General features: G+C 51.7%; 1 protein-coding gene across 1 annotated transcript; it reads right to left on the bottom strand.

Moving 5' to 3' along the window:
• Window positions 1-184: 184 nt before the first annotated feature.
• PHGDH (phosphoglycerate dehydrogenase) lies at window positions 185-12486 on the bottom strand. The gene is made up of 12 exons (XM_033151154.1): window positions 12319-12486; window positions 8593-8744; window positions 7173-7238; window positions 6478-6532; window positions 6284-6382; window positions 5971-6103; window positions 5127-5275; window positions 4101-4253; window positions 3445-3577; window positions 1761-1888; window positions 1112-1334; window positions 185-413 (listed from the first exon to the last, which is right to left on the bottom strand). The coding sequence occupies exons 1-12, from the start codon at window positions 12460-12462 to the stop codon at window positions 265-267; spliced, it is 1584 nt and encodes a 527-aa protein (XP_033007045.1). The 5' UTR covers window positions 12463-12486; the 3' UTR covers window positions 185-264.
• Window positions 12487-13622: the final 1136 nt, after the last annotated feature.

Raw genomic sequence — 13622 nt, 5'->3', positions numbered from 1 at the left:
GGGTAGTCCAGGACCTCCACACACATTGCCCAGGCTTGTGCTCTGGAGAGGTCAGTTCAGTGCTGCTAATGCAGCGGTTTGACTTCACCCCTGGAGGTGCACTCCATTTTCTCTCAAGACAGACGGATATCAACAAAAAAATTACCCCTTAGCTCTTGTAGCTCAAGGATGCAGTGGACAGCAGTTTTTGTAAATTCTTTTTATTGGAATGTGCAACATTTAATTAAGGAAATGTGCTGGCCCTGCCAGGTTTTGAACCACAGCTTAAAGGGCAACCTGAACAGCTTCTGTCACATGTCGCTTCAGCTCCTGAAGGTTTTGTAGGGCAGAAGACACACTCAGGACACTCCATGCCTGTCCAGCCACGGTGCCGGAATGGTGGTATGACAACAGCTCTGACTTCCCCAGCAGCCCTGCAAACAAAACAACATTGAGTCCATGCATCCTAGGAGACAAATATAGCGAGATCAGACTGCCCTGCTTTGGCTAAAACGGCTTCTATCGGGGGGTGGGGAATAAAATCTAACGAAACATTGGGGCTGCAGATAACAGGGCACAGTCATGGCTGTATGCTGGGTAAGAGAAGGTTTGTGCCCCTTAAGGAGTGTCCAGGTGTGGCCATCTTCCTGAGGAAGCCTGAGGGCAGCACAAACCTCTCCCTGGGAAAGATAGACCATTTCTTCCCTTACCTATCCACAGCTGCTCTCTGTACCTTCCCTTCCCTGCATCTGTTCCCCACCTTGAGGTTTTCCTTGGTGGTGTCTTCACCCAGCCATCCCCAGAGGTTTTCCATTTCCTATTCATCCCACCCAGGATCCCTTCCTCATCATTTTTCACCCCAATCCTTCCTCATCTGTGGGATGTTAGAACCCTCAAGCATTGGCACATGTCCTTCTCGTCTTTGGGGCGCACAGGGCTGGAACAGCAGCCCTTGCGCAGGGTGGCTGGCAGGGGAGGAACAATTCCAGGGCTGACAAACTCCGTCCCAGCAAAGCATTTTTCTGTTGAACAGCCCCAGAGAGTGAAGGATGCACTGTCAAGAGACGAGGGTTTCCCCTTGCCAATTGTTAGATTAGGTAGCTCTGAAAGGGAAGAGGCGGCCTCTCCTTACCAAGGACGGTTGGCAACAGGCTAGCATCAGAGGTCTTGGCTCTGTAGAACAGCAGAGTGCCGGAGAGGGGAACATGCTGTTTGAAAACGGCTCCGCAGAGTTCATGCAGGACAGGAGTGCTGCCTTCCACAGACCCAACTAACACATAGGGTGACTCTTGTGCAGAAAGTTGCAGCAGGGCCTTGTCACTACCCAGGGCTCTGCCACTGTGGGTTGTGGTGATCTGCAGGGGGGGAAATGGCAAAAGAGATGCAGAGCCTGTTCATTGCAGAGGAGATGGGCTTCCAGATTCCCTCTTTGGGGAACTCGAGGAGAGCTCAGCTCTTGCCCATCATGGAGCGAGAGAGAGAGGCAGGGAACAGCAAGGCCCCTGCTGAGAGGGCAAATGTAAAATCTGCTCAATGGGCAGAAATTCAGTATGTGAAGCCGAGCCACATATCTGTGCTGAGGAAGCTGCACCAGTTGAGTTTCTGACAGTTTTGCAGCTGCAAAGATAAAAACCATGGGGGGGGGGGAGAGAGATGCCACCCTCTCCTGAGCAGACCAGAGGAAAGGCTCAAAGACCCCACTGCCAGGTGATTGTACGGCTACGTCAAGGCTCCCCAAGGAGCTGCCCTAGGGGCCTGTCAGCCGAGGGCACCAGACGTACCTTCAGCCCAGATTCCTGTGCCAGGAGAAGCCCATTCACAAGGTTTGCGTCCTTCTGCACAGTTTCCTTAAGGAGGCCGATGGCCACAGCAGGGCTCAGGTAGCTGCCCGCCTTCTCCAAGGTTGCGCCTAGTGAGTGTTACAGGCATGGTCAATTAATTAAAAAAGAAGTGCCCCGCGTGTTTCCTGTCCTGTCCTCACCCTGCAACCAGAAGACAAGTCAATGAAGAGACCGGACCATCTGATCAAGGGCTGTGCCAGAACCAGACACCCCAACCAGCAGGACCCTGGGGCCTGACTTGCTTCTTGGCGGTATCTGTGAAAAGCAACACTGGGGCTGCTGCCTCCTCACTAGCTCCCCTCCAGTGGGAAACGCGAGACAAAGGCCGCCGGGTGGGCTAACAGCTCCCCACCCCTTTCCCTTTACACAGGCCCCATAGTGACACCTTAAATAGCAGCAAGTTTTCCAGACGGGAAAGGTTCACTTGCTCAGCTGTCAGGCTGCTGCTAAAGGGACAGCGTCAGGGCCGGTAAACAAGCACACCAGCCTCGCTGCAGCTGCAGCAGCACATCCAAGGTCGCATTGCTTCTCCTCAAATGTAACACCGGAGCAACAGAGCACATTCTCATCTCTTCTGTGTGTTCATTAGTACCACCCATGACGGACTGCTACCGGTTAGCGGCTCGTGTTTCCTTAGCAGCAAGAGCAGAGGGGGACGCAGGCAGTTAGGGGCAGACCTTGTGGACTTGGCAGAAGAGCAGGGAGGAGGGAGAAGAGCAAACACACCCAAGGCAGCAGGGCAGAGCGCTGGGCCTGCGATAGGCAAGTTGCAGGGAGGACGAAGCAGCGTGGCGAGGAGGCAGAAAGGCCAGAGAGGAGGAGGAGACAAAGGAGAACCTTTCAAGAGGGCTGCAGAACAACTGAGAGAGAGCAGGTGTGGGGGGAAACTGAGGCCCCCACAGAAGCTGGGACTACAGCTCCCAGGACCCTTGCTGGCCATGGGCCACATTGGTGTGGAGTTGGGGGTCCAACCACAGCGAGGGCCTCCGGTTTCCCCAGCCTTGTGGTAGCTAAATAAGCAGGGCTCTGTGTCTTCTAAAGGAGGACCCAATACAGGATTCAGCTCCCTGAGAACCTTGGATGTTCCTACATACAGTGGTACCTCTGGTTGCGAACAGGATCCGTTCTGGAGCCACACTCACAACATGAACAGAATGCAACATGAAACACTGCATCTGTGCATGTGCATGGCACAATTCAGCGCTTCTGCGCATGTGCGAAGCGTGATTCTGCATTTCTGCACATGCGCAAAGCGCCGAACCCAGAAATAACCTGTTCCAGTACTTCCGGGTTCAAAACGTTCGTATCCCGTGATGAATGCAATCTGAAGCTAACGTATCCAGAGGTATGACTGTATAGAAAAACAAGTTTGCACCCATCATGGTTGCAGCAATTGCCTTAAAAGTAAATGGTTCATGAGTGGCAAAAATTCATTGATATGGGTTGCAAAATTAAACTGTTCTTCACACAGAATGAAGAAGGGGTTTAAATTACAAGAACACAGAACCCTGCACTAAGGAGAGGTGAGAGAGCAAAAGCAGAGGGGTAAATAGACTTGTGCATTTAAAAAACAAAACCCGACAGTATCTCCAGCCCAGTGCTGCTCCTGGATCTCTCCTCTCACCGTGAGTGACAACCTGAACGCCTCCATTCACTGGGTGGCTCAGTGCCTGCAGCACAGTCCCCAGGGCCCTGGCCAGGGCAATCCATGGTTTGGTATGAGGTGCATATGCACTGTGGAGAGCTTGGCCATTGACCTGAGGGAAAGAAAAAACCTCTGGTCCATTTCTCCTGCTTATACTGCCTGGGATCCAACACTTTTAAAGAAGGGCAGCGGTTCTCTCCTTCTGCCTTCCTGCAAACCAGGCATCCATCCAAAGCCCTTGCCGGGGCTCAGTTCTATTGTTGCTATCATTTGCTAAACAGTGATATTGGCAGTTAAAGAGTGCAAATGCTGAGCTTGCTGGATCAAAGCGTGACACTTGCTTTGCAAAGAAGTTGAGCCAGGCTGCCACCTTACACTTTGAAAGTCTGCCCAGTTGCAATGCAAAATATTTTGCTTTATCTAACAAGCTTGTTTTTAAACAAGCGTTGAGAAAACCAACATGCCCATGCTTTGCAGAAAAGCTATTTTGCATCTTAAACGTTGCTAAAAAGCTCAAATTTTAGAAAACAAAATAAAACAAAAAAGAACAAACAAAAAACAAAATAAACCACAGATTTAAACTAAAAACCAATATTAAGATTAATTTTGTAAACTGAAAAACAAGAAGAACTCACGGCGCCAACCAGTGCCCTGCCCTGGGCCCAGTCCACGATTTGCACTGCAATCTCCCTGCCACAGCGACTCTGAGCTTCTCTGGTGCTAGCACCCAAGTGGGGGCAGCAGATGACATTGGGGTGGTTTACCAAGGCCTTGTTTGTGGGTGGCTCCTAGAGGGGGCAGAAGAAGAGCCAAGTCGGTTACCAAGACCTGCCTCGTCTCCACAGAGCATTTCGTACAGCGTCCTTGTCCAAGCTGATCTCTTGCGGACAGCCAGTGAAGGAGAATGTTGGGAGATTCAGGGCAGACAAAAGGAAGTCCTTCTTCACACAGCACAGAGTTAAACTACGGCAATCGCTCCCACAGGAGACAGTGGTGGCCACCAACATGGAGGGCTTGGGAAGAGGACGGGACAAATTCCTGGAGGAGAGCAGAGCTATCAAGGGCTACCAACCATGACGGCTCTGCTCTGCCTCCACCACTGGAGGCAGCAATGCTTCTGAAGGCCAACTGCTGGAAACCACGGGAGAGGAGAGGAGAGGGCTCTTGCGCTCCTGTTCTGCTGGCTGGCTTCCCACAGTCATGCAGTTGGCCCCTGTGAGAACAGGATGCTGGACAAAATGAGCCCCAGGCCTGATCCAGCAGGCTCTTCTTCTGTTCGCACACTCAGGTTAAGCTATGCTAGAAGCAGCCATCAAGCCCAATGCTGCAAAGACAGCAACCCTTCATTGCCATCTTCTCTGGGAACCAAGGGAGGAGTCCTGGAGCCCTTTCATGCTTCCACACTCAGCAAAGTTCTGGCAAGGCTCAGGCACTCACTCCAAAGGCTTCCCTTACCAGCAGCATTTCCTCCACGAGGCTCTTCGGTGCGGAGGGGCCGTCCCGCTCTATGGCATTGGATGAGACCCTCTTGCCACATGTTGGCATTCCAACAACCACACAAAAGCAAGAAGGGCTCGTGTGCAGCCTGAGGCATTGAAAGGGGTCCCTGATGGCACCCCAAGGAAAGCCAGGGAATGAAATCAAATGCCCAAACCCCTCACCTCCGTGAAGACATCTAGGGCTGCTCCCCCACACTGGCCAGACTGCAGGGCCCGCAAAAGGGCACCCTCATCCACAATGCCTCCTCGGGCACAATTGACCACCTGGACCCCACGCCGGCACTGAGCAAAGGTGGCATCATTCAGGAGCCCTGGAAAGGAAGCAGCCGTCAAAACAGAGGTGGCGACAGCTCCCATGCCACTCCAGCCACAGCCACCTTTCCTGAGGAGGGGGACGGGCAAAGCGAGCCCACCATCCCCTGGGGGGCTTTTGGGCTGCACGTCTATGATTATCACACCCCCAAATGTTGATGGGTGCCATCCTGGAAATCAAGCTTTCAGTTTCATAAAGAAGGAAGCAGTTTTCTAATCCTAAAGTTGAAAAAATAGAAAAATGCATAGAGAGTGCCAGGAGAAGTTTCTGAAGTTTGCCTGCATAATAACTCTTTGCTCCTCTGCATGAGTACAGAAACAGAATTATGAAAAACAAGCCAGCAGGCAAACCTCACTATTATTATTGCAGCAACAATACAGCTTTTCCCCTGCTGCCTTTCTGTACCAGCTGTACGTCTCCCACTTGAGGCGATCCACGGACCTTTCTTTCTGGCAGCCACCCTTCCTTTCCTCCCTCACATCCATGATCCACCTTCTGCACTCCCGTGCCAAGGCTGCTTCAGCCAACTTCCCACGCCCAAGCAAGTTGTCTGGGCTCCTCAGTCCCCACACACAGTCCTGCTGCCCCATTCGTTGTGGAACCAGACAGCTTCCCAGTGGAGCACTCTGCAGGCACACACGCAGCCCAGGACCCTGCAGGATCACCTCTGGTAATCCCCAGGGGACCCCTTACCTGTGGTGGAAGGCAGCAGAGGGGTGTGGACAGTGATGAAATCACACAGCGGCCAGACTTGTTCCAAAGGCAGCTGCTCAACTCCAAAAGCAGCAGACTCCTCGGGAGTGATGATGGGGTCATAGCCTATGGTCTGAACGCCAAGGCAGAGAGAGACCGAGAGCTCTTTAAGGTGGCTGAGATTCCCCGCCCCATCTCATCACCCCAAACATGGAAGAGAGGCACAGGGCCTCTTGAGAAGGCAGCGGATCAGGGCCGCGGGATGTGCCTCCTCCAGACCACAAGTGATCCCCCTCCCTAAGGGCGTTCGTACCTTCATGCCAAAGGACTGCATCCGGACGGCCACTTCTCGTCCAATCCTGCCAAGGCCGAGAATGCCCAGCGTCTTCCCCTGCAGCTCCATCCCCATGAACTAAGGCAAAAGCACACCTCCACGTGAGAAGACGGCAGGCCTGGCATGTGCCACCTCCTTCCTGCGCCCCACAGACCCCGACACCAGCCTCCTACCTTCTTTCGATCCCATTTCCCTTCCTTCATTGAAGCTGCAGCTTGCGGGATTTGCCTGAAATGAAAGACTCCAGTTTAGCAGGTTCCAACAAGGGCCCAAGCCACAGCAGAGGAACTATCTGCATGTCTTCTTCTCTTGGACATGCTGGTGCGGAAGATTTAAGATTGTTTTGGTTGGGGGGGGGGAGCTAATCTTCCCAAAGGTAGGAATGGCCTATGTCCAAAAGAGACACAGCTATGGAAATTTTCACAAGTGTGTTTGTGTTTTGTTTGTATAACGAAACCTAACAAAGGAACTGCAGGAGGAGGACATTTGGAGTAGAACAGTGGCAGGGAATGGCTTCTAGAATCCACCTCCCAAAAACATCCTCTTTCCCAAACAGGGTTTCAGACACGTGTATGTGAGGGCCCTTTTCTGCACAGGAACGTGTAGCTTGAAGGGATGGGTTTCAGCAGAAAAATAACAGGAGAGAAGGGTGCAGCACCCCCTCCAAAGCTGCTTTTCTGTGACAAGATGGGGGCTGCCCTGGTGCTATGGAGTATGTCTGCACAGACAGTGTGCAGTTCCATGTGAAACATGTCGTTGGGAAGAGCCACAGGTTCTGCGCAAGCACTTTAGAGCCCAAAGAGATGCAGTGCGGTGCAGCCGGTGCGTCTTGAACTCCTCGTTCTTTTCCCAGAGCCCCGTCACCTACCTTGCCAGGCTCATGACCATGCCACACGTCAGCTCGGCCGCACTGAGGCTGTTGCCAGTCGGTGTGCTGAGGAGCAAAACAAAAGCAGAGGAAGTTGGGTGGAGCCCCTGGCAAAAGCCATGGCAGACCCTGAAAAAAGCTCCAAGGCCCCCCAACTCTTGCACAATGAGAGCTGTGAAGTCTCATTGTTCTTCAGAGACAGCAAATACTCCCTGGCATCCCTTTAGGGCTCACCCACACCTGCCCACCGAGGAACAGGTCAGTGCTCAAAAGCTGCATGTCTGAGCACACAACTCCGTGGACAAATCAGACAACTTTCCTCCCAAGTTCTGCTTGTACAAATTTGGGCAAAGCTAGCAATGCATCTAAATCCCCCTAATGAGCATGATGTGTTATCACCTGAAATGTTTCTCACAGGCAGAATAATACTTTGCTCCCTTCTCCTCCTGTGGTGCAGTTTGGAGGAAGAAGCTTTTGCTTTAATTTTCAGTTAATTGCAATTACTCAATATAGCTGAACTGAGAAATATGATTAGTGTTAACAGTGGTTAAGTACAGCTTGCCCTGCCCCCCCCTTGCCATGCCAAGGATCACTCAACGTTACATGGCACTAGGGAGCACAGCTCAACCACAGGGGGAAATCCCTGCCCCTGGGACTGAATGTTTTGGCAGAGAGGTACCTGCCTCAACCTTCTGCACCAGAGGCAAGCACAAGGCTGTCTGTTTTGCTGTAAGAGCTGCTCAGAGCCCAGCTCCGAAACAAGCTCAAATTTACCAAGCTGGAATGTTTGCAGAAGAGGGCAACCAAGATGATCAAGGGGCTGGAAAGCTTGAGGGAGGTGGGTCTGCTTAGCCTGCAGGAGACAGGATAGCCATCTTCAAATATCTAAAGGGCTGTCACGTGGAAGATTAAACAAGCTTGTTTTCTGGTACTCCTTGGTAGTCACCCTTCTATCGGATGTCAGTGATAAACAATTATATGACTTTCTGAAGACCTCTGAAGTTTTTAATGTTTGGTGTTTCACTGTGTTTTTTATATTATGATGGAAGCTATCTAGGCTAGCTGGGGCAACCCAGTCAGATGGGTGGATATTGTTGTTGTTGTTATTATTATTATTATTAGTTCACCAGTGAAACAGACTCCCTCAGGAGGCGGTGGACTCTCCTTCCTTGGAGTTTTTAAAGCAGTGTCACAGACTGCTTCATGAGATTCCTACATTGCAGAGGGGTGGGACTAGATGACCCTTCCAACCCTACAAATTTACAATTCTATGAACTACGTTGTGCATGTGTGAATATGTGTGTGGGGGGGGGGGTCTTGAACTATAGGTTGTTGGCCTCCACCTTCTTTGGACACCCTTCCTGCCAGGCTTCCTCTGATCTCGTGACACCTCCCTGCACCCATGTGAGAAGCTGCTTACTTCATGACCAGGATTCCTTTCCTCGTAGCGGCATCGACATCCACATTGTCCACACCAGTCCCAGCTCTCCCAATGACCTGCAGCTTCTCAGCAGCATTGATGACATCTTCAGTCACTTTGGTGGCAGATCGTACAATGAGCCCATCGCAGTCCTAAGAAATCACAGCAGGAGTCAGCAAAGGGCTGCCTAGAGAACCGGAAGCCAGCAGGGAAGCTGAGGAACAGGGCTTAAAAAATGGAAACCATTGGCCAAGGCAACAAATATTTTGCACCAATAGCCAAATTCTGTAAGGTGCATGAATGAAGTATTACAATATGCAAATTCAGAAATTTGGATGCCATTGCTTAAATTATGCAAACATAGCTACTAGGGTGGGGCGATTATCTGGGGGTTTAACTCTGAAGTGTCTGAAGGCCAAGGGAGGCAGGATTAGACCACACTAGGTGCAGAAGTTCTGAGGTAAATAATGGCTCTTGATGGGTACATCTTTGGATATAATATGCCAGCAGATCCTCAGGTCAGTCTCCAGCCACACAGACCCTTGTGAGACAGAGAACAGGAAGAGACAAGAAGAAGAGTTTGGATTTGATATCCCGCTTTATCACTACCAGAAGGAGTCTCAAAGTGGCTCACATTCTCCTTTCCCTTCCTCCCCCCCACAACAAACACTCTGTGAGGTGAGTGGGGCTGAGAGTCACCCAGCAGCTGCATGTGGAAGAGCGGAGATGCGAACCCGGTTCACCAGATTACGAGACTACCGCTCTTAACCACTACACCACACACTGGCTCTAGAAGTGTTATCTGGGTTGTGCTATGAGCAAAGAGTCAGCAAAAGTCAAGTTGGTCACTATGGCACCAATGTATTTTTAATCCTTGCTGGAAGCTGCCCAGAGTGGCTGGGAAAACCCTGCCAGATGGGCGGGGTACAAATAAATTATTATTATTATTATTATTGGCACAAAATCTCCCAAAGCGAAGTCCCATCTTTAGGTAACAGTAGCAGACCATCTGCTTCCAGTTCTGGGATCTCTCTCCTGGACAGATAAATGTAGTCGACCTGGAGAAAGAAGCTGTTCTGCCATGAACAGGTGAGGCCTGGCTTTGAGGGCTCCATACCAAGCGGGTACCCCAGTATCTGTCCCCAAATGCAGCTGAGCTAAGGCTGAAAGTCAAAAGTGCAGCCAAAATATAGCCAGAGAAACCCAAAATGCAAATTCCAGGTGCTCTGCAATGACTGTCATTGCAGTCATATGCACAGGAGGGCCGGCCTCTGATGGCTGCCCAGACACTTCAGCAACTGCTGCCCATGGCTGCCTTGACTGCCTCTCCACAGGGCTCAGCCAAGAGTACATCGAACCAGGGTCTGTGCCCTCAGCCTGGCTCAAACAATTCAGGGTGCTGGCTTTGGTTTGGAGAGGCTTTAACCCTCTGAACCCAAAGAAAACCCCTCCTCCCTTGGGCCCCTTGACAGATTGTCAAGTTCACTCACACGACCATCTGGGAGCTCCTTTCAGCCACACAGGATGGACACAATTGTGCCACATAAGGCGGCCCATTCCACAAGGGCAGAATCTTGCCTTTCCAGCTGGGATGGCTTTCAGTGGCATTGAGTATAGACAGTGTGCCCAGACAGACACACACATACACAAATCCACTGTTGTTTGGCTTTTGCAACTTATGCTGCAAAGATTGTTCTCCTTGTCACCCTCCTCACCAGAAAAAGCTGGAATAGGGATGAGGGAGGTGTTTTCAGCCAGTGTGCTGAACGCTGACACATCAAGAGGAAAGTTAATCAAATTCTCTGCTTTTAGTCTTTCAAATTCAGAGGTGTGCTGTAAAATCAGACAGGTGGGGCAAGTTTCATTCCCGTTCCACAAGAACTGAGGCTGAACCAAGCAGATAGTCTGCACCTTCGGCTGTTCTAAACAAGCACAAAAAACTGGGAGAGGCAGCATTTCTTTAGCGCCAGCCAACCACATTTTAACAAAACAGCAGTTTTCCATGGTGGAATACCGGTATTTTCCAGTGGTTCTCCCACAAAGCCCCTCCCTGTGAGAAATGGGAATGGGAGATTATCTATTAATAAAGCTAAGGATCATGAAAGAGGCAGAGAAGCGATCAACCTGAAAACACTTTTGCCCTTCCCTAACATCTGTGGTAGGGCAGCAGTGAAATATAAGGAAGAAGGAGTGCAAGCTTGGATAAACTACCCGAACAATTACAATTTTTATTTTAGAGTTGCTTTGTATTTTATCCATAATGTCAAAAACTTCACACACCAAGTTTTAACTGTTCAATATCAAAACGTCTCTTCTTTTTCTTTTTTTGAAATAATTTTTATTGATTTTACAAAATAAACTCACATTTACCACATTTAAATTTTAAAATCAAACAAGATTCTTCCAAATCTTAGGACTCCCCTCCTCCCCTCTGTGGATCTTTTATACTGTTGAACCTGGTGTTACAGATGGGATCCATTCCGGAGGCCCGTCCGTAACATGGAACTGACGCAAACCGAAGCGCTGCGCATGGTGCGATTTAGCCATTCTGTGCATGTGTGAGCAGTGAAACCCGGAAGTAACCCGTTCCGGTACTTCCGGGTTGTCGTGGGGATGCAACACGAAAACACATAACCTGAAGTGGACGCAACATGAGGTATGACTGTATATCTAAATCAACTGCATATTATAGTCCTCCAAAATATCCAAAGTCTTTGTAAGGTTGCAAGTTACTAAAAGCTTGCCGAAAAGCTCAAGTGACTATAGTGTTCTTTTACCTGTAGCCTGTATTTGTCCCTATTGAAGTTTTCTCCTCTTTCCATCGCTTTCCCCATTCTAAACGTCTCTTCTAAGGTGTCTGAGTGAGCTGGTGTTCTAAGCTATACTGGATTGGAGAGTTGTAGCAAGTGTGTGAGTAGCTCAGCCAGAGGAAAGCAGGCCAACACCAGGAATTTTGAAGAAGAGATGGATCAATGCCAACTCTTCCATTTCCTGGGGTTGCCAGCGCTTGTTTTGCCTTGCCCAGCTAATGCGGGAGCAACTGCATTCTTAGGGCCAAGCTTGGAAGAGGAACTAAAAAACCCCAACAATTTTCAGAGTTTTCAAAGTGCATTGACGGCATGTGGGTGACTGCAGAACCTTGTTTTCTTCCAATATAGGTTTGCCATATTTTGAAGAGCAAAAAAGAGGGCACATTTGCCGACTTCCGCTTTTAAATATTGATCACTAGGACGATTTTTATTTTACATACCCATGAAGAGGAGGACGTGCCCTGCAAAAGGAGGGCATGGGGCAACCTTGATATGCTAACTTCATAAACTTCTTTAAAAAACCCATTTTCGCCCTTCTTTTCTAGAGCCCCTCTACTCTGAGCAGGCGCCCTGCCCTGCCCTTTCAAGCTCTGGAGATGCTCCTGGCTGCCGCCGCGATCCGCGATCCCCGAAGCCGCCGGCGGGAGCCTGCGAGGCCCGGGACTCAACTCTGCGGCCACCAAGCCGGGGTTCCCGGTGGCTGGAGGAGCGATCCTCCGCGTCGACGCGCGGTTTCTCTAGGGAGTTGCCGGGGCCGCCCGGTCCACCCCGCCCCACCGCAGCGAGGCGCCTTTTGGCCGGCGCAGCCCTAGAGGGCAAAGACTCCGCGCGCCGCGGTGCGGGCAGCGGAAAGGGCGCCGTCGTGGCGCGCCGGGTTTGCGCCGCGCTCGCCCGAGGACCCGCTCGCTGGACTCACCCGGATTTCGGCCAGCAGCTGTTGGGGGCTCAGGCCGGCCTTCTCCACCACGCCGACGCCGGCCTCCCGCAGCAGCCGCGGGCACGACGGGTCCAGGCTGTCGCTGAGCAGCACTTTCTGCAGCGGGGCGCCCGACGCCGCCATCGTCCGCTCGCCGCTCGCGCCGCCGGGGAAGGCGAGGCTCCGCCGCGCGCCCTAAAGACGCCTCTCGCCGCCGCCGCGCCATTGGACGAGGCCGACCCCGCCCCGCCGCCGCCCCTCGCCCGCCCCGCCGCCGCCGCCGCGATCCGAGGGAAGAAGCGCCTTCCCGCTGCAGCCCCGCCAGCCCAGGGCGGCGACCGCCCGACTTCCCCCTTCTCGTCCAGACTCCGCGGGCGGCAGCGACACTGCATTCTCTTGCGCTTCCGCCCAAGGGTTGCCTCGGCCGCTCTCGCATGCGCTCCTTCGGCCATTGTAATCTTAGCTCGTTCTTCGCTTCCCGCATCACCCAGAGAACTCCGGTTACTGATTGCCTGCCTGAGAAATCCATTAAAGAATCCTATACCTAGAAACACGCCTGCAGCACGAGCCGCTGACTTTGCACATTCGTGGCTCCTTGCAATCCGCGTGTCACGTCAGGACTCCCCAACAGGCTTATATCCCGGCACAGGAGAAGCCAAAGTGGTCTCTCCGCATGTTCCCATCAGCCCCAGGCTGGCAGCTTGGCCAACGGTCGGGAATGATGGGAGTTGGAGTCCTCCTGCAATACCTGGAGGGCACGTGCCATAATTGGTGTTCTGCTTAGAAATGCTGAACTCATATCTGATGTGGTGCAACCAACTTGGTCACTTGGGCTGCAAGACGGGCAGAGAATTCCTACTTAAATATATGGTAGGCTACAGGATAGGCGTGCCTGGCGTGCTCTGGTCCATGGGGTCACGAAGAGTCGGACACGACTGAACGACTGAACAACAACAACAACAAACTGAGCTTGGTCAGGTGCACTCCATTTAAAATGTCTGATTGATAAGTCCCTTCTCCAAGCAAACTATAATTGGCCTTCATCTGGGACCCAGGAAAAGTGGTTGGATTCTCTTATCAACGCGTGGCAGAAGCTGATACTGCAGCTCTTCTGCTCTGTCCTGTGTGCAGGCTAGACATAGGTGTCTCATTTTTGCTGCTTGTCACAGTTGCTTCAGGGCTTGGGGGAAAGCAGGCAGTCTCCCCCTCCCGCAGTGCCAGGACCCCAGTTTGCCACTCCCACGGCAGCACCCCATTTTCCAGCAGCTTGTGCACATAGTGGTCATCCTTCAAAGCCCTCTTTG

This window comes from Lacerta agilis, chromosome 6 (genome assembly GCF_009819535.1).
Source record: "Lacerta agilis isolate rLacAgi1 chromosome 6, rLacAgi1.pri, whole genome shotgun sequence".
In the NCBI taxonomy this organism is placed as follows: domain Eukaryota; kingdom Metazoa; phylum Chordata; class Lepidosauria; order Squamata; family Lacertidae; genus Lacerta; species Lacerta agilis.
Note: the sequence above shows the minus strand (reverse complement) of the source record. Positions and strands in the feature narration are given on the sequence as shown.

What these genes read in the sequence shown, in the direction of transcription:
- PHGDH (XM_033151154.1), bottom strand. Translation starts at nt 12,462, where the DNA reads ATGGCGGCGTCGGGCGCCCCGCTGCAGAAAGTGCTGCTCAGCGACAGC. An exon ending in GCAGGGCACTGGTTGGCGCC is followed by an intron (nt 3,578 to 4,100) that starts GTGAGTTCTTCT and finishes TCTTTCCCTCAG; the next exon opens with GTCAATGGCCAAGCTCTCCA. An exon ending in CACAGGAATCTGGGCTGAAG is followed by an intron (nt 1,335 to 1,760) that starts GTACGTCTGGTG and finishes CCCCCCCTGCAG; the next exon opens with ATCACCACAACCCACAGTGG.